This window comes from Podarcis liolepis, assembly GCF_965112155.1.
Source record: "Podarcis liolepis genome assembly, chromosome: 11".
NCBI lineage: Eukaryota > Metazoa > Chordata > Lepidosauria > Squamata > Lacertidae > Podarcis > Podarcis liolepis.
The window spans coordinates 56,799,432-56,825,438 of record NC_139565.1 but is presented as its reverse complement, the minus strand read 5'-3'; the positions used below and the strand labels follow the sequence as shown (position 1 = coordinate 56,825,438).

The 26,007-nt window shown below is 46.2% G+C and overlaps 1 protein-coding gene across 6 annotated transcripts in view; it reads right to left on the bottom strand.

The window, feature by feature from the left end:
- Positions 1-26,007, bottom strand: part of LOXHD1 (lipoxygenase homology PLAT domains 1) — a 181,133-nt gene that overhangs the window by 76,672 nt on the left and 78,454 nt on the right. For all 6 annotated transcript variants that reach the window (XR_014517219.1, XM_083465658.1, XM_083465661.1 and 3 more), the window contains 10 exons: positions 23,011-23,146; positions 18,061-18,215; positions 15,344-15,504; positions 9,227-9,303; positions 8,686-8,882; positions 6,612-6,804; positions 5,807-5,967; positions 3,455-3,755; positions 1,510-1,661; positions 475-608 (listed from right to left, as the gene is read on the bottom strand). Coding sequence is in view for 5 of the 6 variants with exons in the window: in XM_083465658.1 (XP_083321784.1) it covers positions 475-608; positions 1,510-1,661; positions 3,455-3,755; positions 5,807-5,967; positions 6,612-6,804; positions 8,686-8,882; positions 9,227-9,303; positions 15,344-15,504; positions 18,061-18,215; positions 23,011-23,146 (1,667 nt within the window). In the remaining variant the exon portion in view is untranslated. The remainder of the gene's footprint in view (positions 1-474; positions 609-1,509; positions 1,662-3,454; positions 3,756-5,806; positions 5,968-6,611; positions 6,805-8,685; positions 8,883-9,226; positions 9,304-15,343; positions 15,505-18,060; positions 18,216-23,010; positions 23,147-26,007) is intronic.

The following is a 26,007-nucleotide window of genomic DNA, read 5'->3' as shown; positions in this document are numbered from 1 at the left end:
ATAAACATTCACATCGTTAGTATTAGAAAATGTGTAGAAGATAGAGAAGTAATATGGTGTATTCATTGTTATTTTTTATGTTTTTAGGTTTGATGTTATTGTATAAATATGTTATTAGTAGCTTTTTCTTTTAAGAGGCAGCAAAATGGGTGAAAGGAGAAACAAACCAGAAGTGGAAATTGGGGGAAGCCAAAAAGAATTCGTCGCTTGGTATAAATGTTTAGGGCTACACTGTAGAACACCCAAGGGTACCACTACCCAAGCAAAGGAGGACCCCACTGTTGAAATTCCCCTTTAGGTTGTTCTGTGTAGTGTTTATCCTAACAACAACTCTATGCCTTGTTTCACTTATGCAATTCTTGGGCATTTAGGTTATATATACAACTGGAGTTGCAAATTAATTTCAATTGCCCTGTGAATTGGTCAGGACCCAGAATGTTGCCTTAGCTGAGGGACAGTCATTGATCCGCTCACGTGATGTCCTCGTTGGTGTCAATGACCTCGATCCTCTCCAGGAACCAAGCGGGATTGCTTCCGGTGTTATCGTGGCGGATGCGTACCTTCTTGAGCTCTCCCAGATCAATGGCTGGAACAGTGAATACGTCCACCTGCAAAGCAGCGAGAGAGAGAGCGCCCCCTGGAGTTCGCCGTTTACCTTCCAACCTATTTATCTACTTGCACTTTGACATGCTTTTGAACTGCTAGGTTGGCAGGAGCAGGGACCGAGCAACGGGAGCTCACCCCGTTGCGGGGATTCGAACCGCCAACCTTCTGATCGGCGAGTCCTAGGCTCTGCCACCCGCATCCCAGGACATGTATTATTATTATTATTATTATTATTATTATTATTATTTAGATACCATCCTTCATTACAAGATTTCAGGGCAGTTCACAGGATAAAAATACCAGGGAGAAAACCAAAGAAATTGTTAAAACAAAACAATAACACCCCCCTCCCACAAACACATTTAAAAGGCTGTAGAATATTAATCAGCCTTATAAAACCTTTTTTCTTTTTCTTTTTTTTTACAAACCTCTCAGTTTAAGGCAGGTTCACATCTACAGTCAAACTGTTGTCCCCAACTCTGCTTGTTTAATGGTCTGTTGCAAGTGCCCAACAGATAAATTGGATGCAATGTTACATGCACCGTCCAGTGCATTTATCGTGCATGATTTAAAAAAATACAAATAGCAGCTGATGGAGGGAGCTGATAATTATCAGGGTTGCAGGAGGAAGGGATGGAGGAGCTTAACTCATTTCTTTCCTGCTGAGATCCTAAGGGAGGGAAACTGCTCCCTGAAAGCTGCTATTTGTACGGGGGAGAAAGTTCTCATTGGGAACAAATCTGTAGAAGCTGTAAATCTGAAATATTACTCCAGGTCTGTTGTTTGGTGATGTGCCGCAATTGAGAAGAGCAGAATGTCATGTTTATCTCTTGGCTCTTTTTGGAGTGCCGGATTAGCTGGGCGTGTGACCTGCATCCAGACACCGAGTTCTCAGGTTCTTACCTGGTTCTTCTCAAATTTGTTGAGGTGATCTGAGCGCTTCAAGTGCCTCTCTCCGGTGTCTCCTCTTTCACCATAGATGCTCAGGTAAACGTTAGCATCCGTTCCGGCGCCCCACACGCCCCCAGTGATGACATTGACTTCATACAAGTTTGCTGGGGGAAGGAAGCCATAAATCTGTATTCAGATTCTGAGAGGACTCCTTGTTTTCCCTTCTGTAAACATGTTTTGCTTAGGCTTAGCCTCTGTTATTCGCTGAAGGGTTCTGGTGAGTCAATAATAATAATAATAATAATAATAATAATAATAATATATTATGTATACCCTGCCCATCTGGCTGGGTTTCCCCAGCCACTCTGGGCGGCTCCCAACCGAATAGTAAAAACACAATACAGCATTAAACATTAAAAACTTCCCTAAACAGGGAATTCCTCCAGGAGGGAGTTCAGGACTCTTCTCATCATAGGGTACCCACACTTACCAAGTATTGTGTTTGTTTTAGTAGGGTATGAGAGCTGGGGGGGGGGGCAAATTCACATCTGACAACCAATGTGGCCCTTTGGTCTCAGGTGTCAGGAAAGTGGCCCCCCAGAGCGCAGGGGAAGAGTGAGACTCAGAAATCGAACTAAGTGAATGAGGGACTGACTCTGCAGAGGAGAGCTGGCTAACAGAGTTGAGAAAGGACAGTTTGACCCGCCTTCCTGGGGAAGACTCTGTTAGTTCTCAAGAAGAGGAAGAGTTAGAAGGCATCCAGAGCACTGCTATGCAACCAGCAGATAAGCAGAGGTCTGAGACTGTCAAATGACAGTGGGGAGGGTGAAGGCCAGCCTCTCAGTCCCCGTTCTAGGAGACTGGATAAGATCAGATGGCAACGGAAGGGCAAGAGGGTAAAGACAGGAGTTTGGCGTCCTTCCTGCTGTGGGAGGGGCGAAAATTCAGACTGACTAACTATCATCAATGCGAGCAGGTGAGAAGCAGTGCTCTGGGTGTGTCTTTTTGTAAATAAACATACATAAAACTACCAGAGAGTCATTACTTCTTATCGGGACTTGCTTGCCTTCCAGAGATCATTACACTAGATAGTACAAGGGTGCACAAGTCTCAAACGCCCAGGATACAAATTTTCCTGGCCCTCCAGTAGCTATCGTGGCTCATTTACCAGAAGTAATGTATTTAGGGTTAACTCTAGAAGTGTTACTTGATTGTATCTATGGAAGATGGAGCAAGCTTGTTTTCTCCTTCTCTGGAGGGTAGGACTCAAACCAATGGCTTCAAGTTACAAGAAAGGAGATTCCAACTCAACACCAGGAAGTATATATACTTGAATCTGACCAAAATAAGCCTCCTAGAGCTAAATATACATCAAGGTAGCATACAATGTCCTCCTCCTTTTTTAATCCCCACAACGACCCTTTGAAGTACTGAGAGGTGGGGACAGGTCCAAAGTCAGCCAGTGAGTTTTGGTGCCCAGTGCTGATTTGGTCTCCCAGGTCCTAGTCCAACACTCTAACCACTACACCACGCTGCCCTTGTCCAAGTCTCCTCCCCAATCACCTTGCCCAAGTCTCCCTCCCCAGGCTGCTTTTGCATTGCAGAGGAAAAGATAGGGGGAATCCGCAGGGCTATTTCCTGAACTGGAAGGAGGTCTGACTAAAGTCCCTTCAAACTATCAGAAAGTTGGAGAACCCTGGACTCGTGTCTGCATGGATCTCCACTCATTGGCCACCCTGCTCACACAAGGTCCGTACCTGCTAAAGCGGGATACAAGGAAATGCACTAGGAATCATGCACACTAACAAAGGAAACTGCCTTATACGCATCTAGCTCAGAATTGTTGGTACTGACATGTAGCAGCTCTCCAGCATCTTTCAGTTATGGATCTTTTCCATCCCTGCAACTGAGCTATGACCCTTCGATCCCAGTTTACCTTCCAGTGACCCTAGTTTACCTTCAATTTCCTCTCCATCCTCTGGTATTAGTTCCACCACCAGCTCCTTGTCCTCTTCATCCCTGGCCAGCCATCGGTGGGCTTCAAACTGATAAACCTCCATAATATCTATCTCCTGAGGCTCCTCCTCTTCCTCCGCTTCTTCAGAAGACTTCTTCTTCTTCTTCTTCTTTTTCTTCTTTTCCTCCCTTGTCGGCATCTTCTTAACCGTGACAGTTTCCAAGAACCAGCCGTCCCCAATGCCACTTCCGTCGTGGCCAATTCGGATCTTGTAGACTTTGCCAACATCCGCAGCTTCTACCTTCAAGATGGTTAGTAAAATAAACCCTGAGCGTTTCGACAGCATTTTAAGGTGTTGAAAGCGTTTTGTACATGCTCTCTGTCATCCTTACAGCAACCCTGTTAGACAGGCATGGCCAAACATGGCTCTCCAGATGTTTTGGGACTACAGTTCCCATCATCCCTGACCACTGGTCCTGTTAGCTAGGGATGATGGGTGTTGTAGTCCCAAAACATCTGGATGGCCAAGTTTGGCCATGCCTGCTGTTAGATATTATGATCTCTATATTTCAGATTGATGGACAGAAGGGTGTTTTCTAAATAGTACCAATTTTGTTAAAGACAAGACTACTGAGCATAAATAACAAAAATACAGGAGGATTTTTTATATAAAATATAAAACAGATGATAGGCAGTGCTTGCAAAGACAGTTTTTTGAAGAGGGTTTCTTTTCTTTATATTTTAATAGCTTTCATTTAATGATTTTGCAGTTTATGCAACAAAGCAAAAGACAAAAGAACACGCAGCAAGAAATTATAATCTTTAACTAACCCACAGGCAAGTCATAGATATGTACCGTATTTTTCGCTCTATAACACGCACCCGACCATAACACGCACGTAGTTTTTAGAGGAGGAAAATCCGTAGGCATGCCACCCGTAGGCATTTCCTCCATAACACGCACAGACATTTCCCCTTACTTTCTAGGAGGAAAAAAGTGAGTGTTATGGTACAAAAAATACGGTAAATCTTTTTTTAAAATGACCAAATAGTTGGTTTAACAAAATATAGAATGAAATAATGAATGGTCCAGAAGCCCAATGTGGAAGTTGGGAGAAGAGGTAGGGTACTGGGGAGAGTTACAAATATTTCCAAATTAAATCATAATGACCTGGGATGGGGTTTCTGAAGACCCCTGTGGGTGAAAAAGGATAATAGAATAGATTTGGAAGGGACACCAGGGTCATCTAGTCCAACCCCCTGCAATACAAGAGTCACAACCGGAGAGTAATTGTGACATCAGAAAATTGACAGGCAGGTGGCAGATATTCTGCTTCTAAATAAAAAATAAAAAATATCTACATGGTGCCTCGGGAACAACTTGCACCTTAATATCAGCAAGACAAAGGAGATGGTGCTGGACTTTCGGAGGAAGAGAGGAGAACTAGCCCCACTGTACATCGGGGAGGGCTGTGTGGAGAGTCTCTTCCTTTAAATTCCTAGGAGTTTATCTCAGTGAAGACCTTACTTGGAAAATCAATACAACCCAAGTGGTTAAGAAAGCCTAACAGAGACTCAATCTCCTCAGATTATTGTGGAAGAACGATGTCAATCAACATAGAAAGTGTCCTTTCATACTGCATCACGGTGTGGTGCGCTGGTTTGACATCAACTGATAGGAAGTGCCTACAGAGGGTGGTGAATACAGCACAAGATATTATGGGCTGTTCCGTGAATCCACTGGATGACATTGCGGAAGAACATTGCCTCAGGAGAGTGAGGGAAATTTTCAGGGATGATTCACACCCTGGCCGGCACTTTCTTGATCTCCTGCTCTCAGGCAGAAGATACAGAAGCATGATTAGTCGCACCAACAGGGTAAAGAATAGCTACTATCCTGGGCTGTTAGGCTGTTGAATGAAAAGATAACAACAGGGCAACTGACTTTCGGGTTTGATGTGTGTGCGTCAGTAAAAAAGGGAAATTAAGACTAAGAGAGCTGAGTGGGGGGTGCTCGTGTAATCTCACTGTATACAAGTTGTACAAGTGACAATAAAGTATTTCAATTTCAATTTCTGACCAGGAGAGAATCTCATTCACAGCTCTCAGGGCTGAGAGCTAAAGGTTCATATTTTCTGTTTCTCTGTGATCATGTCCACAAGGCACATTTTGAACTTCATAACACATTGTGCAGGCATGACCTCAGAGAAGCTAAAACTGAAGAAGGCTCGTCGAACATCAAGCCTGGCAAAAAGATGCAATATCTAGATCCACCACATTTTTGCTGGCGGAGAGGGAAAGCACTCACCCCAGAGAAATCTAGTTAAAGCCCCTTCTGTGGCTCAGCCCTACCTTGAAGGTTTCTGTCGCTCCTCTCTCGTAGTTGTTTGACCGGTTTCTCAGAATCAGGACCTCTGTTTTGCCCAGCTCACCATAAATCTGCATGAAGACGTTGGCATTGGTACCCGCATTCCTCACGTCGCCAGTCACTACACACACCTCGTAATTTATCACTATGTTTGAAGCAGACGGGGAGGAGAGGTTATTGCGGGAATTAAGGCTGTTCTCTCTTTTCTTCCCCCAATAGATTTTAGAGGATGAAATTAGATAATACAGAACCTTAAAATGCAATTGCATGTAATTTGGAATACAGTCGTACCTTGGTTTTCGAACAGCTTAGTTCTCAAACGCTTTGGCTCCAGAACGCAACACACCCGGAAGTGAGTGTTCCGGTTTGCAAACTATTTTTGGAAGTCAAATGTCTGATGGGGCTTCCGCAGCTTCTGATTGGCTGCAGGAGCTTCCTGTCGCCAATCAGAAGCTGTGCTTTGGTTTTCAAATGTTTTGGGAATCGAACGGACTTGGGGAACAGATTCCATTTGACTTCCAAGGTGCAACTGTATAAACATAGACATTGGGTGAGCTGGAAGTCACTAGCTTTGTTGAATTTGACTATAACTGTTGAGATACAAATGTAATTTTCAATATGGAAAGGAGTAAAATATTCTTATGGGGGGGGGAATGATTTACTATGTGAAGAAGTGCTTTCTTGTATCTGCCCTAAATCTTCCAACATCCAAAGGACAACCCTCCCTTTCTTTCACTCCCAGAAAATGCTATCAATCATCATCACTAGAAAGGTGCCACCAGTCCTTACGTTTCTCAATTGGGACGATCTCGCTGGGGTAGACTTCAATCTCTACCTTTCCATCGGCTTCGGTTTTGTCCAGCCACCGGTTGCAAGGGAAGTTGTACTGCTTGCCATGGACAGGAATTGAAATCTCAACACTGCCAAGGTGCCAGCCAGCTCGGAGTCCTACATTGTCGTGCCCGATGGAAATCCGCTTGATCTTTGGGAGGCAGGATGGAAAGCGTTTGAGTGCGTCATGGAAATGCCTATTGCTCTATCTTTGCTCAGTTCTCAACTACCTCAGTTGTCTTTGCTCTCTGTGTCAAAGGGGACTTCTGGATTCTGCTCAGCGCTATAGCAGGCAGGCAGATACAACGTCTAGATTTGATGAGTTGCATCCAACTAAGTTCCATACAAAGTAGACCCATTGCAGTTAATGGAGCTAAGTTAGACATGCCCATTGATTTCAATGGTTCTGCTCTGAGTATGACTAACATTGGACACACACACAAAAAAACCCTGGAGATCAGTTGTTGTTGTTGTTATCATTATGATCCCAGCAGCTCTCAAAATGACTGAAGCCTGTTGAGTAGAGGCTAAATGTTCTGGACCTGCGCAACACCAACAGCACATCATATTAAGACTCCTACAGACTGCAGAGGTAGGGAGGAGTCCTATGCACAGGAAGCTGGTGTAAAGCAAGCCAATGTAAGTTAAGCTAGTGTAAAATTCCATCAGATCCAAAGCCCCTTCAGCAGTAGGCCTTCTGCTCCACCTAAGCATGGCAGAGAGAGAACAAGTCATGGAATCGTAGAATTGTAGAGTTGAAAGGGACCACAAGGGACACCCAGCCGGCAAATGCAGGAGTCTTTTGCTCCATGGGGGGCTCGAACCCACGACCCCAAGTTTAAGAGTCTCATGCTCTACTGATTGAGATATCCTCCTAAAAGAGCATTTTATGCTGGGGTGCTGGGTTGCATCACAGAACTGAATGGGCTTAGGGTCCACTCTAAGTTCACCCATTTTGGTCCTCTTTCTGCCATGCCCCTGCCATGACCTACCCTGGGTGCGGGTCAGGTGCGGAGCAAGGTGGGGGCGATGGGGGTGGACCGCCCCGGGTGTCATTACCGAGGTGGGTGACATTTGGCGTGCTGCACGCCTGCGACTCCCACCTACCCTGAGCCATGAGGGGGAGGGGATTAGTGGCACCGCATTTCGCTGCTTTGTTTTGACAGCACTGTGCTGCCTGGCTGCTGGAGGAGACATGCAGGCAAGCTCAACAACATAGGCCAAGCATTCACTAAAAAAAGCTTTGGTCAATCGTTCCCCAAAAAAGCTCAGCAACTCCTGGCAATGACAATGGGTAGATCACAGCCTGTTTTTTTGTACTCTGAGTAGATCACAGTCTCTTGGGAGTCCAACTAGATTTCAATGTGTGTGGGAGGGGGGGTGACAAGAAATTTTCCGTATCGGGTACCACCTGACCTTGCTACACCACTGGGTGAAATAGAAGTCTTGTGATACCAGTTCCCGTGAGGAACGGTTGAAGGAGCTGGGCATGTGTCTAGCATGGAGAATGGAAGACTAACAGGAAACATGATGGCAATGTTCCCTGGTTTTAGCTCAGCCAGCTGAGGCTGAGCTGAGCTGAGCTGAGCAAGATGTGCTGGAGCTATATTTGGCCAAGCTGGAATGGGGGAGTTAATGCCAGCTGAACGTGGCTGAGACAGGAATCAGCTGGCTGGGCCAGTGATCTGCTGCATCCTAAGATGCTTGTCCCAGTGGATCTTTCCATAGGTTTGCCCCCTAAGTGGGTTCAAAACACCATGCTCCAATTTTTCCCCTTCCCCTGCCTCGACCCACTGTTTTCCTCAACATGGAGTTCGATAACGAGCTCTGGAGCCCTTGCGTGCTATTTCTGATGTTTTCTGTGAGCCTAAAAAAGCTATTGCTTAACTGTGGGTTTCAGTTTAGAAAGCATGTGATGCCATAAAGTATGATAAACTGCTAGGCAACCACACTCCATTTTTAAAGCCATCGTGACCCTAACAATTAAACCAGTCCTTTGTGGCTCAAAGCCATGTTTGTAGTTCATTCTTACCTCCCCAATGTCCATTGTGTCAAGAGTGAAGATATCGATCCGTCCTCGTTCAAAGTAGTCCTCTAAGTCATTATCAGACACCAAAAGAGTCTCCTTTTTCGTGTCTGCTTTTTCACCGTAGAGCTTGATCAAAACCTTTGAATCTGAGCTGGCTCCAGGGACGTCCCCTGTTTTTATGCTGATGTGGTAACCGATATCTACAGAAATAATAGCATGTGCTAGGTATGAGACCTGAAAACGTATGGCAAAAACTCATCCCTCATCACTGGTGATCGAAAAAGAACAGGAAGGGAAAGGACAGAAGCTATGAATTCATGTATGATACTTCAGACTCTTTCAGGACCAACTAAAATGGTCAGTGTCACCCATTCCTATGCTTGATGGAGGAAAGAAAAAATAGATATTCAAAGGACTTGGCCAGAAAGAATGAGAAGATCTTAGCAAGTGTAAAGACAGAAGTTAAAAGAATGCTTTCTATCTACCCCCGTCCCAATGAAATAAAAACTGAACAGCCAGACATGAAATCCATTTGCAAACTCACTTTCCAGAATAGATGATCTCCCAGCTGGAACTAACTCTCGAATAATCATGCCATCATCCTCATTCTTGTCAAGCCATCTGGTCAGCAAATAAAAGTTAAGTTACCTGCTATTACCAGCCAAGCATCAGGAGGTTTATTAAAATCCAGGAAGATACAGTGTATATACTGAGAAACAAACCTGCGTGCCTAGAGACCTTTTTATGGCAATCTGGAATAAAGAAACAGATTACAAGACACCTGGCAAAGAAGAAACAATATCCAATAATTCACAGAATTGTAGGGTTGGAAGGGACCCCCAAGTGAAAGAATCCCTGACAGGTGGCCACGCAGCTTCTGTTTGAAGACCTCTAATGAAGAAGAGCATATCACCTTGCAAGGTAAATGTATATATTTGTCATCTTTATTCCATGTCTCAGTTGTGGATTTGAGATGCTTAAGGAGGGGGCAGGGAACAAGAGCTAGGGAAAGGTGTTAACTTCTGGCAGTTAATGCCTTAAACATCACCAGCAAGATTGAAACCTTTTTTGTTTGGGGAGTTTGAAAAAAATGACCCCAAAGGGTACTAAGAATATGTATAATTTCTGTTTTATCCTAACCTCTGACATGTTACATTCCAGGTAGTACAGGTAAAGGTAAAGGGACCTCTGACCATTAGGTCCAGTCGCGACCGACTCTGGGGTTGCGGCACTCATCTCGCTTTATTGGCCAAGGGAGCCGGCGTACAGCTTCCGGGTCATGTGGCCAGCATGACTAAGCATGACTTCAGGGTCATGTGGCCAGCATGGCGAACCAGAGCAGTGCACGGAAACGCCGTTTACCTTCCCACCGGAGTGGTACCTATTTATCTACTTGCACTTTGACGTGCTTTCGAACTGCTAGGTGGGCAGGAGCAGGGACTGAGCAACGGGAGCTCACCCCGTCATGGGGATTCGAACCACCGACCTTCTGATCAGCAAGCCCTAGGCTCTGTGGTTTAACCCACAGTGCTACCCGCGTAGTCATCTACAAAAAAGTGGGCTACTCATTATCTATTCTTCCCCATTTTTTAAATTGGAGATTTCATTAAAGGGCAGTGGGCTGGTGTAAGGGGCACAGGGCAGGCCATGTGGGACTCACAGCTCTGGCCACTCCCCCCTCCACACACACACACACACACACACACACACACACACACATCAGGATTTGCTGCCTGAGACAGCTGCCTCACTCGGTCTCCTCATAGGGTCAGCCCTCACACTCACTCTCTCTCTCTGACACACACAAAATTTGCAGTCTGAACTGGTCAGCCTGGCAACAGATGCATTGCACGCATTTGGTGACTGTATATTCCATTTTTTTAAAAAATGCAAAATAGCTATGAGACCCTGGCAAAGCACCACAGCAGAATGGGCAGCAAGCAAAACGAAGGAACCCCATTTCCCCTCTCTGAACATGTGTTGATTGTCGGGTATGTACTCTACCCAGTATTCTTCCCTTTCAGTCTCTAAAGCCATGTGGCCAAAGGTAAGCGCTTTGGAAGGTTTAGATGCCTCAATTAGCAGAAACGAACCTGAGTTTTCATTTTAGCTGCAAAACCTGCTGTTTAGGGATGTTCATTGTGGAGAAAAAACACTTTCTTGCAAAAAAAATGTTGTGTTTGTTTGCTGCCATTTTTCCCTCTGCCTGCTACTGCTGGGGCGCCATTTTGTTCTACTTGAAAAGGCCACATCACACCATGATCCCAGCCAATCAAAGATCACGATGATGCCACAGCACCCTGCAACCAGTCAGGCAGGACTATGTGACAACAGCACTGAGAGAAAACAAATCTACTGCCCTCCTCTGAATAGGTCAAACAGATTCCTCACTGGCCTTGCAGACAACTTCATTGTCCAGAAAGTGGGAGAAGCAACAAGAGGAACAGCCATTTTAGATCTGGTCCTAACCAATGTTGATGACCTGGTTAGTGGGGTAGATGTGGAAGGATCATTAGGCGCGAGTGATCATGCTCTTCTGAAGTTTACTATACAGCGGAAAGTAGCAGCCAAGCATACTAGGACTCAATTTCTTGACTTTAAGAAAGCCGACTTCATAAAACTTAGGGAAGTGCTGGGTGAGATCCCATGGACAGCAATACTAAAAGGAAAGGGAGTTCATGATGGCTGGGAGTTTGTTAAGAGGGAGATAGTAAAAGCACAACGTCAGGCAATACCAATGAGACGAAAACATGGAAGGTGCCTAAAGAAACCAGGGTGGCTATCTAAAGAACTTTTAACTGAGTTAAGATTAAAAAAGGATGTGCACAAAAAATGGAAAAGGGGGGAAACCACCAAAGAGGAATTCAAACAAATAGCCAGCACGTGTAGACACAAAGTCAGAAAAGCTAAAGCACAGAATGAACTCAGGCTTGCTAGAGAGGTTAAAAGCAACAAAAAAGGCTTTTATGGGTATGTTCGTATCAAAAGGAAGAACAAAGAAACAGTGGGGTCACTCAGAGGAGAAGATGGTGAAATGCAAACAGGGGACACAGAAAGGGCTGAACTCCTCAATGCCTTCTTTGCCTCAGTCTTCTCCGATAAAGAAAACAATGCCCGACCTGAAGAATTTGGAGCAAATGATTCAGCAAAGGAAACACAGCCCAGAATAACTAAGGAGATAGTACAAGAATACTTGGCTAGTTTAGATGTATTCAAGTCTCCAGGGCCAGATGAACTGCATCCAAGAGTATTAAAAGAACTGGCAGATGTGATCTCAGAACCACTGGCAGTCATCTTTGAGAATTCCTGGAGAACAGGCGAAGTCCCGGCAGACTGGAGGAGGGCAAATGTTGTCCCTATTTTCAAAAAGGGGAAAAGAGAGGACCCAAATAATTACCGCCCAGTCAGTCTGACATCAATAGCAGGGAAGATTCTGGAACAGATCATTAAGCAAACAGTCTGTGAGCACCTAGAAAGGAATGCTGTGATCACCAATAGTCAGCATGGATTTCTGAAAAATAAGTCATGTCAGACTAACCTGATCTCGTTTTTTGACAGAATTACAAGCCTGGTAGATGAAGGGAACGCAGTGGATGTAGCCTACCTTGATTTCAGCAAGGCATTTGACAAGGTGCCCCATGATATTCTTGTAAAGAAGCTGGTAAAATGCGGTCTTGACTATGCTACCACTCAGTGGATTTGTAACTGGCTGACTGACCGAACCCAAAGGGTGCTCATCAATGGTTCCTCTTCATCCTGGAGAAAAGTGACTAGTGGGGTGCCACAGGGTTCTGTCTTGGGCCCGGTCTTATTCAACATCTTTATCAACGACTTGGATGATGGACTCAAGGGCATCCTGATCAAATTTGCAGATGACACCAAACTGGGAGGGGAGGCTAACACCCCAGAGGACAGGATCACACTTCAAAACGACCTTGACAGATTAGAGAACTGGGCAAAAGCAAACAAGATGAATTTTAACAGGGAGAAATGTAAAGTATTGCACTTGGGCAAAAAAAATGAGAGGCACAAATACAAGATGGGTGACACCTGGCTTGAGAGCAGTACATGTGAAAAGGATCTAGGAGTCTTGGTTGACCACAAACTTGACATGAGCCAACAGTGTGACGCGGCAGCTAAAAAAGCCAATGCAATTCTGGGCTGCATCAATAGGAGTATAGCATCTAGATCAAGGGAAGTAATAGTGCCACTGTATTCTGCTCTGGTCAGACCACACCTGGAGTACTGTGTCCAGTTCTGGGCACCACAATTCAAGAAGGACACTGACAAACTGGAACGTGTCCAGAGGAGGGCAACCAAAATGGTCAAAGGCCTGGAAACGATGCCTTATGAGGAACGGCTAAGGGAGCTGGGCATGTTTAGCCTGGAGAAGAGGAGGTTAAGGGGTGATATGATAGCCATGTTCAAATATATAAAAGGATGTCACATAGAGGAGGGAGAAAGGTTGTTTTCTGCTGCTCCAGAGAAGCGGACACGGAGCAATGGATCCAAACTACAAGAAAGAAGATTCCACCTAAACATTAGGAAGAACTTCCTGACAGTAAGAGCTGTTCGACAGTGGAATTTGCTGCCAAGGAGTGTGGTGGAGTCTCCTACTTTGGAGGTCTTTAAGCAGAGGCTTGACAACCATATGTCAGGAGTGCTCTGATGGTGTTTCCTGCTTGGCAGGGGGTTGGACTCGATGGCCCTTGTGGTCTCTTCCAACTCTATGATTCTATGATTCTATGATTCTAGGAGGAAATGAATCTCTCTTGCCTAGGCGTTAATGTTGATGCTCGTTATTTGTCTACACCATACTGGCGATTTTGTCCACTTTCATTACTAGGCAAGACTTTCCCAATTCCAGTTGCTTATGACTAGGCTGGAGAAAAACGTGGGTGAGGATATATATCCGAATGCATATCCCACCGAAAGCAAGTGTCGATGGATGACATCTGCATTCTGCACCGGCTAGGAAAAATGTGCAACAATTAGATCCGAGCAATTCTGTTTTGGTCTGGTTGCCTTGGCAATGAGGACACATTTCATCTTCCACTGATACCCACCCCCAGCGAACAATTTTGCTCAGAAGGGAGGGTGTGTTTCATGGGAGATGTAAAAGGTTCGTCGACATGCACGTCCATGGTTTTGGCCCAGCATTAGTTAGGAACAGTAATCCTCTGCTGTAGTGACTTGTGGCAGAGATCGAGAAGTAAGAATATAAGGAAAGCAGCTGTAGAAACAACCAAGATAACTTCCCGAAGAAGGAAGTCTTTGTAGGGTTGGTTTTGGTCTTTGGTTTTTACCTTGCTGCAACTTAGTACCTGTGTCTCGCGCAGCTCTTGATGCTGTTCCCATCCTAGGATCTTGTTCCAGTGACTAGGGATTAAGCCACCGCCATGGTCAAGACATCTTGCTGTTTAGGTGGCACCTTCATGAGAAGTTCTTCTGAGATACTTCCTGTTTTGGTCTTATAACAGGGATCACTCATCACAGGAAAGCTGCTTCCAGCAGCCTCCTTGTAAGGAGTGTAGCATCTACATCAGCCATAAGCAAGGCCCATAGTTTGTGATCAACGTTTCATACAAAGATTTAATGCTTCTCCAAAAAAAAAGAAACACCCCAAAGAAATCGGAAGACTCCTTGACCAGCAGGCCTGGAATGGTTGTCATCCAATATCTACAGGTCATGGAGAGATCTGCTTTCCTTCATAAAAGAGGATGCAGTTGGCGAGCACCTTTGTCTTCAAATTTCTCAAGAGCCCATGACACAACCTCCAAGCAGAAGACAGCCATGTTGGCAAAGAACGCACGTGCCAGCATTGGGCTGGGTTCTTCTGCTGCAGGCTGTCATGTGACCCTCTTTCTATTTGAAAGGTAGAGATAATAGAGGTGCAAGGACAGCAAAGGAAATTTCTCTTGAGATGTGACTGTCTTACATGGAAAAGAGGGCTTTGGAGATGTTAAGGACCATGTGCCCCTTTTTGTGGCGTGTGTTTCTGTGACTGCAGAGCAAGAGATTTTAAGATCTGGGCCTTGGTCTTCATGTTCCTGATTGGTGTGATGTCTCTTTGGGGTTTAGAATTAGCTGCCTCCATGATTCTGAGGGAAGTTATTGCCTGATGCTCAGGTAGATCACATGGAAAGGAGAACCAATTGTGGCTTTATTTATACAGCACCCATTTTTATTTTTCAAGGCCACTGGATTGGAAGGAAAGAATACCATGTTTTAAACCAAAAAATTGGTCAGTGGGATAATTGTAAATTGTAATAATTCTAAATCATTTCACCTTATGAACTATTCCTTTGAAAGGGCTGTACATTCCACTTGCATGCTGTATCCTAGTAGCCTGCACACTTCCTAAAATTATTGTTATTTATTGTTGATGCTATTTTCAACCACTCTGTGCTAGGCTAAGATAGCCTCATAATGCTTGTGTCAGGATTGTTTATGGTGAGGTTCAGTGGTTGAGGCCATTGGGGTTATGTTGGGTGGCTGATGCCTATTCTATCCTTGTTTGTAATTTTTTCTCTGTGACAGGTTTTGTACAACAAGGCCCACAGTGTGCTCATTGTGTGTTTAAAGCAAAAGGGTAGCCTGCCATCCTGAACACTCAGCCACTTGACAGAGCACAGGCAGAGCCTGACATTTTTCCTAGTACCTGTAGCAGGGGAATTCTTGATCCTCACTCTCTGGCTGTCCATCTTCCCTCACTATCACTTTGCCAAGGTACCAGCCGCTGCTTCCTCCTTTGCCGTCATGCCCTATCCTCACCCTTCTCACCTGCTTCAGGTCGACCGCCTCAATGATGAACTCATCGGCCTTCGGCGCAAGGGAAAGCAGAAAGAAAATGGTCAAAATGGGAGACAAGAACGTCAAGAAACAAACACACTTTTCTAGACCTGGAATGGTGGACTCAGATCTGAGAGAAATGGGTTCAGGCAGGGGAGGCTGGTTCATTGGGGCAAATGAGAAACTGCCCCCAACAGCCAGTCCCCTAACTGCCTGCCATTTTACTTACCATCAGCCAGGAGGTATTGGCGCTTCCTGTCATCAGCTCTGACTCCATCTGCTGGTGGTCCCCCTGCCTTCCACCTCTAGAAGCCAACTCCTAGGGGCCAAGCTCCCTTTGTCCCCCAATAAAATATTTGAGGGGGATACCACCACCCCCAAGTTGATAGGCATTGCCATTGAAATAGTGAGCAGGTGCCACATCTTGTGATGCAGGTTGAAATGGTGTAAAGGTAAAGGTAAAGGGACCCCTGACCATTAGGTCCAGTCGTGGCCGACTCTGGGGTTGCGGCGCTCATCTCGCTTTACTGGCCGAGGGAGCCTGCATACAGCTTCCGGGTCATCTGGCCAGCATGACTAAGCCGCTTCTGGCGAACCAGAGCAGCTCACGGAAAGGCCGTTTACCTTCCCACCAGAACGGTACCTATTTATCTACTTGCACTTTGACGTGCATTCAAACTGCTAGGTTGGCAGGAGCAGGGACCGAGCAACGGGAGCTCACCCTGTCACGGGGATTTGAACCGCCGACCTTCTGATTGGCAAGTCCTAGGCTCTGTGGTTTAACCCACAGCACCACCCGTGTCCCTTATTGAAATGGTGAGCAGGTGCCAAATCTTGTGATGTAGGGTGGAGCCCCCCCATAATATTTTATTCAATTTGGTGCCCGAGTTCTGTCCCAGCAAGGCTTAATGTACACCTGCCATCACTTGTAGGACTTGCAGGACAGAAGCCCGGGACGTGACAGAGCAAAATGAGCCGGAAAACTTCCAAATGCAACAGGCTGGCTTGCCACATTTTGGAGTGCCGTCTAAAGAGGGCCTTCCCCAATAAATTGATCGCCCCGATGGGGGGTGTCAAGAGGTGAGTAGAGTATGTGGATGTACTAGGTAAACAGCCAGCACAGGGCTCTAAACTCTGAGCTTTTTTTTTTTTTTTTTTAGCTCTCCTAAGAAGAAAGTTATGAAGCAAAATGTGCAGGTACCCTTCTAAATGATTTCTGTAAGATTTATAACAACTTTCCTAAAAGAATATTGAGAGCTGTAGTTTTTAAGGGGGCTGGGATTTGTAGCTCTGTGAGGGTTTTCCTAACGACTCTCAAACTAGTTTAAAAACTACAGCTTTAAGCATTCTTTTTGGGCAAGCCATGATTGTTACAGTGGTATAAGAGTGCTTTAAATGTAAAGTGGTTATATATACACACAAATGGTTATACAAATCAGTGTTGCTTAAAACTCTTTTAAGCTGCTAACATTGATATAGTTAAGTTTGAGAAACAGCAATAGGTACATACCGAGGGCTTGTTTAGAGAAGATTCAGACATCTCCTGACAACAACCCCCATCAGAGATGAAAAGGGAATCTGAGGGAGCACTTCAGGTCTGGCTCATGTTTTACAGCTCATGAAAACAAAAGGGAACATCTCAAGGTGCTTATAAATAACTTCAATATAGTCTCTTTTTAAATGTCCGGCAGGTTTCAAGCTGTGGTGAATTCTTCTTCAGGGAATTGCTCTCTGCCTCCAGCCCTTCTGGATTCTCTTCCCCAAAAGAAAAACTACATCAAAGTTATTTATAAGCAGCTTGGGACGTTCCCTTTCGGATTTGTTTTGTTTTGTAGCATAAAAGTGCAACCCTTTTGTTATATATCTGAGCTGTCACTGTGTAGAAGCGGAATTAAATCACTCCGCAAGATGTGCTGTTCCAGCTGTTTGGAGAAAACTGACTCTGGACAGTTTTGGCATGTGAGGCAGAACGTTAAAATGGTACACACACACACACACCCTTCCTAATAATATCTAACTATGTAAAATAACTCGGGGATTGCAAGCTTTTTTGAGCCACATTTGGACTGTTGACAAAGTGCTGTTCACGCCAGTCACAAAATGGCTGACATGTGGCGTGTGTGTGGCGTAATACAAAATGGCTGCCACTTCCAAAAGAGGAGGCAGGACCACACAATGGTTTGGGGCATTACCCCCCGGCAGACGTACCCCCCATCAGCTGGAAAAAGGCTCTGTTCCACATGTAAAATGGCAAACGTTCCCTTCCACTAGATGGGTTAGGCAGCACTTCCTGCAGTCACTTGACAATGACCAAACACTGCCCCTCCAACTCCACAGCAAAATGGCACACCAGCTGTGGCAGCTAGAACAAGGGATAAAAATCTGAGCAGCCAGCTTCCAGGCTACACCTGTGATCCTTTAAAAAGGCCATGGCACTGGCACCTGTGAACTGACTGCTCAGCATTCCTGCCAATGCTGGCATCTGCCTGGGACAACTGGCCTCATGTCTATTATTTGAGCTGGCCCTCTCCCTCTTTCCACAGCTAGTATATCATGGTGTCTTCTTAAACAGGCAGGCAGACTTACATTGCCCTTCTCAAATTTATTGATCGAGTTCACGCTGTTCTGCAGGACGCGGTCTCCGGTGTCTCCCTGATCCCCATAGAGGCAAGTGAAGACGTTGGCATCTGTACCGCTTCCACTCACCATCCCGGTGTGAACAACGACCCGGTACTTTTTCACTGCAAAGGCACAGGTTAAGGAATCCAATAATAATAATAATAATAAAGGTAAAGGGACCCCTGACCATTAGGTCCAGTTGTGACCAACTCTGAGGTTGTGGTACTCAACTTGCTTTATTAGCTGAGGGAGCCGGTGTACAGCTTCCGGGTCATGTGACCAGCATGACTAAGCCGCTTCTGGCGAACCAGAGCAGCACACGGAAACGCCGTTTACCTTCCCACCGGAGCGGTACCTATTTATCTACTTGCACTTTGATGTGCTTTCGAACTGCTAGGTTGGCAGGAGCAGGGACTCAGCAATGGGAGCTCACCCCGTCGTGGGGATTCGAACCGCCGACCTTCTGATGGGCAAGTCCTAGGCTCTGTGGTTTAACCCACAGCGCCACCTGCGTCCCTTTATTATTTTATTTATTTATTTATTTATTTATTTATTTATACCCCACCCATCTGGCTGGGTTTCCCCAGCTACTCTGGGTGGCTTCCAACAGAATATTAAAATACAATAATCTATTAAACCATAAAAGCTTCCCTAAAGAAGGCTGCCTTCAGATGTCTTCTAAAAGTCTGGTAGTTGTTTATCTCTTTGACATCTGGTGGGAGGGCGTTCCACAGGGCCGGCACCACTACCGAGAAGGCCCTCTGCCTGGTTCCCTGTAACTTCACTTCTCATGGCGAGGGAACTTCCAGAAAGCCCTCGGCGCTGGACCTCAGTGTCTGGGCAGAACGATGGGGGTGGAGACGCTCCTTCAGGTATACTGGGCTGAGGCCGTTTAGGGCTTTAAAGGTCAGCACCAACACTTTGAATTGTGCTGTGAATTAAAGAAAAACAAGTCCAGGAATGGGGTTCTTCTGCAGCTCTTTCCCTGTGGCGGTGAGCAGTCACTCCAATGCTTCACAGTTCTGTGGTTCCCACAGCAATTCTGTATTATTGTCTCTCATACAACCAGCACTTCAAGAAATATGAAAACAAAGATTCCAAACGGTAAGGCACACATTGGTGAGCTCTGTGCCTGCCTCATAAAAGCTTGCTGCTTTGGGGTTACAAGCTATACTACCTATTTTATCAAAACGTTGCTAGATAACCAGAGAATTCAGCTGGGTGCAAAATTCCTTGATGGCCTTTGGGTAGGGATGCAAGGTGGCAGTGGTTTCCATTCTGATTTGTATTCATCGCAATCGACACTGTTTCCCTTCTGCTGCAGTTTCGTTTCTGCCAAATAATGCATTATTCATCTTGATGCCGGCTACTTTGTGTAAGTTAGATAACTTATGTAACTATTTGCATGACTTGTGCAACTAAAAACAAAATCCAGTGTAAAGAAATCATACAAAACCATAAGAAGGTCGTTCACTGTGTATCCATTTGAAGACTTAAAAAAACAACCCGTGGTGGGCAACAGTTAGAGGATTATCTAACTTATCATCCTCGAAGACTGTACCCTTCAAGGATTAAGGAGTCATTTAACAACAGACAGTCAGATCTGAAATAAAATTTTCGATAGTATGCCAGTAGAAGAGAAGAAGAGAAGAAGAGTTTGGATTTGATATCCCGCTTTATCACTACCCAAAGGAGTCTCAAAGCGGCTAACATTCTCCTTTCCCTTCCTCCCCCACAACAAACACTCTGTGAGGTGAGTGGGGCTGAGAGACTTCAGAGAAGTGTGACTAGCCCAAGGTCACCTAGCAGCTGCATGTGGAAGAGCGGGGACGCGAACCCGGTTCCCCAGATTACGAGTCCACCGCTTCTTAACCACTACACCACACTGGCTCTCAGTAAATTTGAAAACACTGCGCAAGTCCCAAATATGTGTAAGCAACCTGCATAATGACTACCACATTGCCAACATTTATCCTGCATTGTTGGACATATCTTTGTGAGTTTATATAGGGTTATGTTGTGTGAAAACTCTTTTGAGGCGGTTGGAAAGAATAATAATAATAATAATAATAATAATAATAATAATAATAATAATAATAATAATAAATTTGTACCCCATCCATCTGGCTGGGTTTCCCCAGCGACTCTGGGTGGCTTCCAACAAAGATTAAAAATACATCAAAATGTCAGACATTAAAAACTTCCCTGAACAGAGCTGCCTTCAGATGTTTTCTAAATGTCAGGTAGTTGTTTATCTCTTTGACATCTGGTGGGAGGGCGTTCCACAGGGTGGGCGCCACTACCGAGAAGGCCCTCTGCCTGGTTCCCTGTAGCTTTGCTTCTTGCAGTGGGGGAACCGCCAGAAGTCCCTGGGCACTGGACCTCAGCGTCCAGACAAAATGTTGGGGTGGAGACACTCCTTCAGGTATACTGGGCCGAAGCCGTTTAGGGCTTTAAAGGTCAGCATCAACACCTTGCATGCTTGTTGCCTCAGAAATCAGCTAGGGCTTCCTGTTTAGCTCTGCTACACTACTTCCAGGGAAAGGCTTCTAAGACAGAGATTGGCAGCTCTTTCTATCCTTCACTAAGTGTGATAACATACTGGAGCAGGGATTTTGACTAGAGAGGGCTAGAGGAAGTGAGGGTGTGCTCCTGAGGCTGGCTCCCGATTAGCAAATCACAGTTTGCGACATCTGCATTGGACCAAAGTGGCCAGCTCCTGAAATGGAGAAGCAAAAGCATCATCAAACTTTGCTCCTCATGGCCTTTGCTCCATGCAGTTGGCAAACAGCAGAGCCCAGCCAGGGAACACGCACTGTTCCTCGCAGCCACTTCACACAGCGGATTAAAAATAAACTTCATCAAAGGTTTGTTGACATGTTAATCATAGCATTTGCAATTATAATCATTTGCACAACTTCTTGGGAACAGCTCTCCTCTGCATACTGATCAATGAGCAGGAAGGTACTGCCAGAGATGGCTCAGATCCACTGTAATCCTGAATTCTGTTTTTATTCAACTGCGGGCCTAAGCACTTGAGGCTGATTGGTGGTTGTGCCATATTCGTGATACACACCAGTGTGACGGTAGCAGTTTAAACTAGGCCAGCTTCATTTTCCATGGAGTGCCAGGCTATGTTTGACTAAGACGATGCAGCAATGTTTTACAATGCATATTATGATGTATATCTATATACAAGTATAATAATAATAATAATAATAATAGGTAAAGGGACCCCTGACCATTAGGTCCAGTCGTGACAGACTCTGGGGTTGTGCGCTCATCTCGCTCTATAGGCCGAGGGAGCCGGCGTTTGTCCGCAGACAGCTTCCGGGTCATGTGGCCAGGATGACTAAGCCACTTCTGGCGAACCAGAGCAGCACAAGGAAACACCGTTTACCTTCCCGCCAGAGTGGTACCTATTTATCTACTTGCACTTTAACATGCTTTCAAACTGCTAGGTGGCAGGAGCAGGGACCGAGCAACAGGAGCTCACTCCATCGTGGGGATTCGAACAGTGACAGATTTTACTTTCTTGGGCTCCGTGATCACTGCAGCTGGTGACAGCAGCCACGATATTAAAAGACACCTGCATCTTGGGAGAAAAGCAATGACAAACCTAGACAGCATCTTAAAAAGCAGAGACATTATCTTGCCGACAAAGGTCCATATAGTAAAAGCTATGGTCTTCCCAGTAGTGATGTATGGAAGTGAGAGCTGGACCATAAAGAAGGCTGATCACCGAAGAATTGATGCTTCTGAATTATGGTGCTGGAGGAGACATTTGAAAGTCCCATGGACTGCAAGAAGATCAAACCTATCCATTCTTAAGGAAATCAGCCCTGAGTGCTCACTGGAAGGACAGATTCTGAAGCTAAGGCTCCAATACTTTGGCCACCTCATGAGAAGAGAAGACTCCCTAGAAAAGACCCTGATGTTGGGAAAGATGGAGGGCACAAGGAGAAGGGGACGACAGAGGACAAGATGGCTGGGTAGTGTTCTCGAAGAGACCAATATGAGTTTGACCAAACTGCAGGAGGCAGCGGAAGACAGGAGTGCTTGCGTGCTATGGTCCATGGGGTCACGAAGAGTCAGACACGACTAAACAACAACAACAAAGACGCAATCGTACTGGATTTGCTCTCACCTCCACTTGGCAGAATGGGGAGCTCTGCCTTGGCGGACGCTAGTTCTTGGCCGGGTGCATCCAACCCCCATTCAGGATGTTGGATAAGGGGGTTAGACTGTGCCCAAATTATCCTGTATACCTGAAGGAGCATCTCCACCCCCATCGTTCAGCCCGGACACTGAGATCCAGCGCCGAGGGCCTTCTGGCAATTCCCTCACTGCGAGAAGTGAGGTTACAGGGAACCAGGCAGAGGGCCTTCTCAATAGTGGCGCCTGCCCTGTGGAATGCCCTCCCAGCAGATGTCAAGGCAATAAAGAACTATTTTAGTTTTAAAAGACAAGTGAAGAAAGCCCTCTTTAGGGAAGTTTTTAATGTCTAATGCTGTATTGTTTTTAATATTCAGTTGGAAGCCTCCCAGAGTGGCTGGGGAAACCCAGCCAGATGGGCGGGGTATAAATTATTATTATTATTATTATTATTATTATTATTATTATTATTATTATATTTTTTCACAGCTTTCTCCAAAGGAACTCAAGACACGAAGAAGGTGTAGCCCAAATGACGACTATACTGCTAAGCCCCTAACATTTCCCATGACCCAGCAGGAGTAACAAGGACGTCTCCAGACGTCCTATTTAAAAAACAACAACAACTTCATAATGAAATTTTGCAGCCATTCAGCCTGTTAATGGCATCTGCAGGAGATACAGTACCAATGAGGATGGGGCGGGGGAGATTAATTGCTACCCAAATGCACGCCCGCCCCCGGAGGTCCTCTTTCTCCTCACCTGGCTTCACTTCAGCCACCTGTGGGCCTTCGGCTGTTAGTTCCCGCACAATCTCGTTGTCGTCCTCGTTGCTATCCAGCCAGCGGTCACAGTTGAATGTGTACTTCTCTTTCGTCAGGGTTTTCAAAAGGGTTACCTTTAATTAAACCCAAATTGAACCGAAATGTTGAATAAGTTCAACGTGAATGAAAGAAGGAGGGTGGAAACTGGAGTCAGGAAAAAATGCAATTTACCAAACATGCTGGAGCCGTGTCCCTTTGTAAGGTGGAGGAAATGAGTGTTGATTAATAAGATGGTTCAGTTATTTTATTTCCTCCAGACGAGGCCTCTATTAACCTTGAAATTCAGCTAGCTAAATAACCTGTTGTTCTTTTTCTTCCCCCAGAATACAAAAGGAGGTGTACCCATAAGTACAGACATATAACAGCATATTTTTTTTTGGATTTGCTTATGCTGTGGAAAACCTGGGCCAAGCTGCTCACCAGGTGTGTTTGGAGCCTCAGACAGGGGGTTGTGTGTCGAGACCCCGCAGCCACCCCCTCGTTGGAAATAACTCACACAAGATATTAGGTTTATGTTATTGGGCAAATTTTGGCCACAACTTTATTGAATTACAGACTGTGAGCGGTATTGGCTTAGGCATTGATTGGACCTGACTATATCCAGCGGCGTAGCGTGGGTTGTCAGCACCCGGGGCAAGGCAAGTAATTTGCGCCCCCTAACCCGGGGCAAGGCAAGTAATTTGCGCCCCCTAACCCCTAACCTGCCACGTCAGGTGACCTGAGGCGAGTTGCCGCTGGCGCTGCCGCCCAAATGACGCCGCTTGCCCGGAGGAGGAGGAGGAGGGCAGAGAGGCGAGGAAAATGCAACATGGCCCAGCAGCTGCAGCAGCAGCAGCGGCGGCGGGGCTGTGAGGAGGGGCTGCCTGGCGCACCCTCCGCGGCCCTGACGCGCGGGGACTGCGGCGAGCGCTGAGAGCCGCTGCCAGCTCGTCGGTTCCGCGAGACATGGGGCTCTGCTACAGCCTGCGCCCGAGGCTCTTCAGCGACTCCGGAAGCGGCGAGCGTGCCCCCCCAGATGTTGCGCCCGGTGCGGCCGGCCCCCCTTGCACCCCCCACACTACACCACTGACTATATCTGATTCCTGCCCACTGTGCAGGAAGTCCGGTAAGGGTAAGCCACCAGTAGGGGGAGCCCTGTCGATGCGAACCAACTCAAGCTCCCCCTGGTGTTCCCGTTGAGGTTATGTCAAGGCCCTAGCCCCCACCTGGGCTTCAGACAAGGTCAACACCCCCAGATTCCTTTAACGGAATACCCTTAAGCATAAAGGGGCAGGTGATGGCCACACCTCCCCTCCCCCACACAAGGTCAAACAATGCCTAACAAAGTTGTGATGATTGCTACGAGGTAGGTGAAAACCAAATGGCCAGTGCCAATTTTCCAAGTGGAAAAATTCCTACCAGGCCCCTCGGACAACCAAGGCGACCAACCAAAGTCCATAGCAAGGCCATTGCCTAACCTGCAAAATAGGGAGGGAGGGAGGGCGGGTGATTGAGGAAGCGAGCCAAAGAGGAGGTCCTCTGGCTCGCTCCTCAGTTTAAACGGCCCCGGCTACACACACCCAGCCAGCGGATTGGCTGGCCGGGCTCTGACGTGGCCAGGGTCCCCCGGCAACGGGGAACAAAGTCCCCCGCCCCCGGTGGGGAGTGGGTGGCCACGCAGTCCACTGCAACTCCTCCCCACTGGAAAGTGGAACGGATTTATGGAAGCAGCTGTGGGGAGGGAGTGTGGGAAATGGCGTGCTGGGTTGAGGTTAAGCACCTCCCCCACCTGCTTTTCTCCTCCAAACTGTCTCCTCCAGATATTGCCCAATCCTAGTTTGAGAATTTACACCTCAATAGACACATATAAAAGGGACGTGGGTGGCGCTGTGGGTTAAACCACAGAGCTTAGGAATTGCCGATCAGAAGGTCGGTGGTTCGATTCCCCGCGACGGGGTGAGCTCCCGTTGCTCGGTCCCTGCTCCTGCCAACCTAGCAGTTCGAAAGCACATCAAAGTGCAAGTAGATAAATAGGTACCACTCTGGTGGGAAGGTAAACGGCGTTTCTGTGTGCTGCTCTGGTTTGCCAGAAGTGGCTTAGTCATGCTGGCCACATGACCAGGAAGCTGTCTGAGGACATATGCTGGCTCCCTCAACCTATAGAGCGAAATGAGCGCGCAACCCCAGAGTCGGTCACAACTGGACCTAATGGTCAGGGGTCCCTTTACCTTTACCTAGACATATATATGATTGTGAGGTAAAGTTGTCGTCCTGACCACATTTATCACACAGTACTGAACACAGAAGCTGTTGCTTCTTTTCCAAGCCGACATGCTTAAGACTGTGCTGCAGAAAGGTTTTTAAAACTGATTAATCTAAGAGATTAATCAACTAAACATCGCAGCCGCCTCATTAGCAATCCTCTCACTAGAGAATGAACAAGGGACTCTTTTGCAGCTAGACATCAACCTTTCCTCCAGGAGTGGAAGCGACAGCAAACGAGGACTAATGAGGCCAGAATGACTGCGTGGATGAATCTTGGGAACCAACGTGCATCCGCAATGCTTCATGGTTTACTAACTCCCAGCTAGATCCTCCAAACATCTGTGCTGCGCAAAATAAGGCAGAAACCTATCAAATCCTATTAGAGGCTCAACAGCCAAGGTCTATTAACAATGTGGCCTTATTTTCTTTTTTTCTAAATAAAAAAGGGAAATGGTGATTTGCTATTGTTGTTGCACATGCCTGCATAGCAAAAGAAAGACATTTCTAGTATTTGTTAAGTGCTATCCAAAAAGGTAAAGGTAAAGGACCCCTGGATGGTTAAGTCCAGTCAAAGGTGACTATGGGGTTGCGGCACTCATCTCACTTTTCAGGCCAAGGGAGCCTGCATTTGTCCACAGACAGCTCAGGTCATGTGGCCAACAGGACAAAACCACTTCTGGCTCGACGGAAC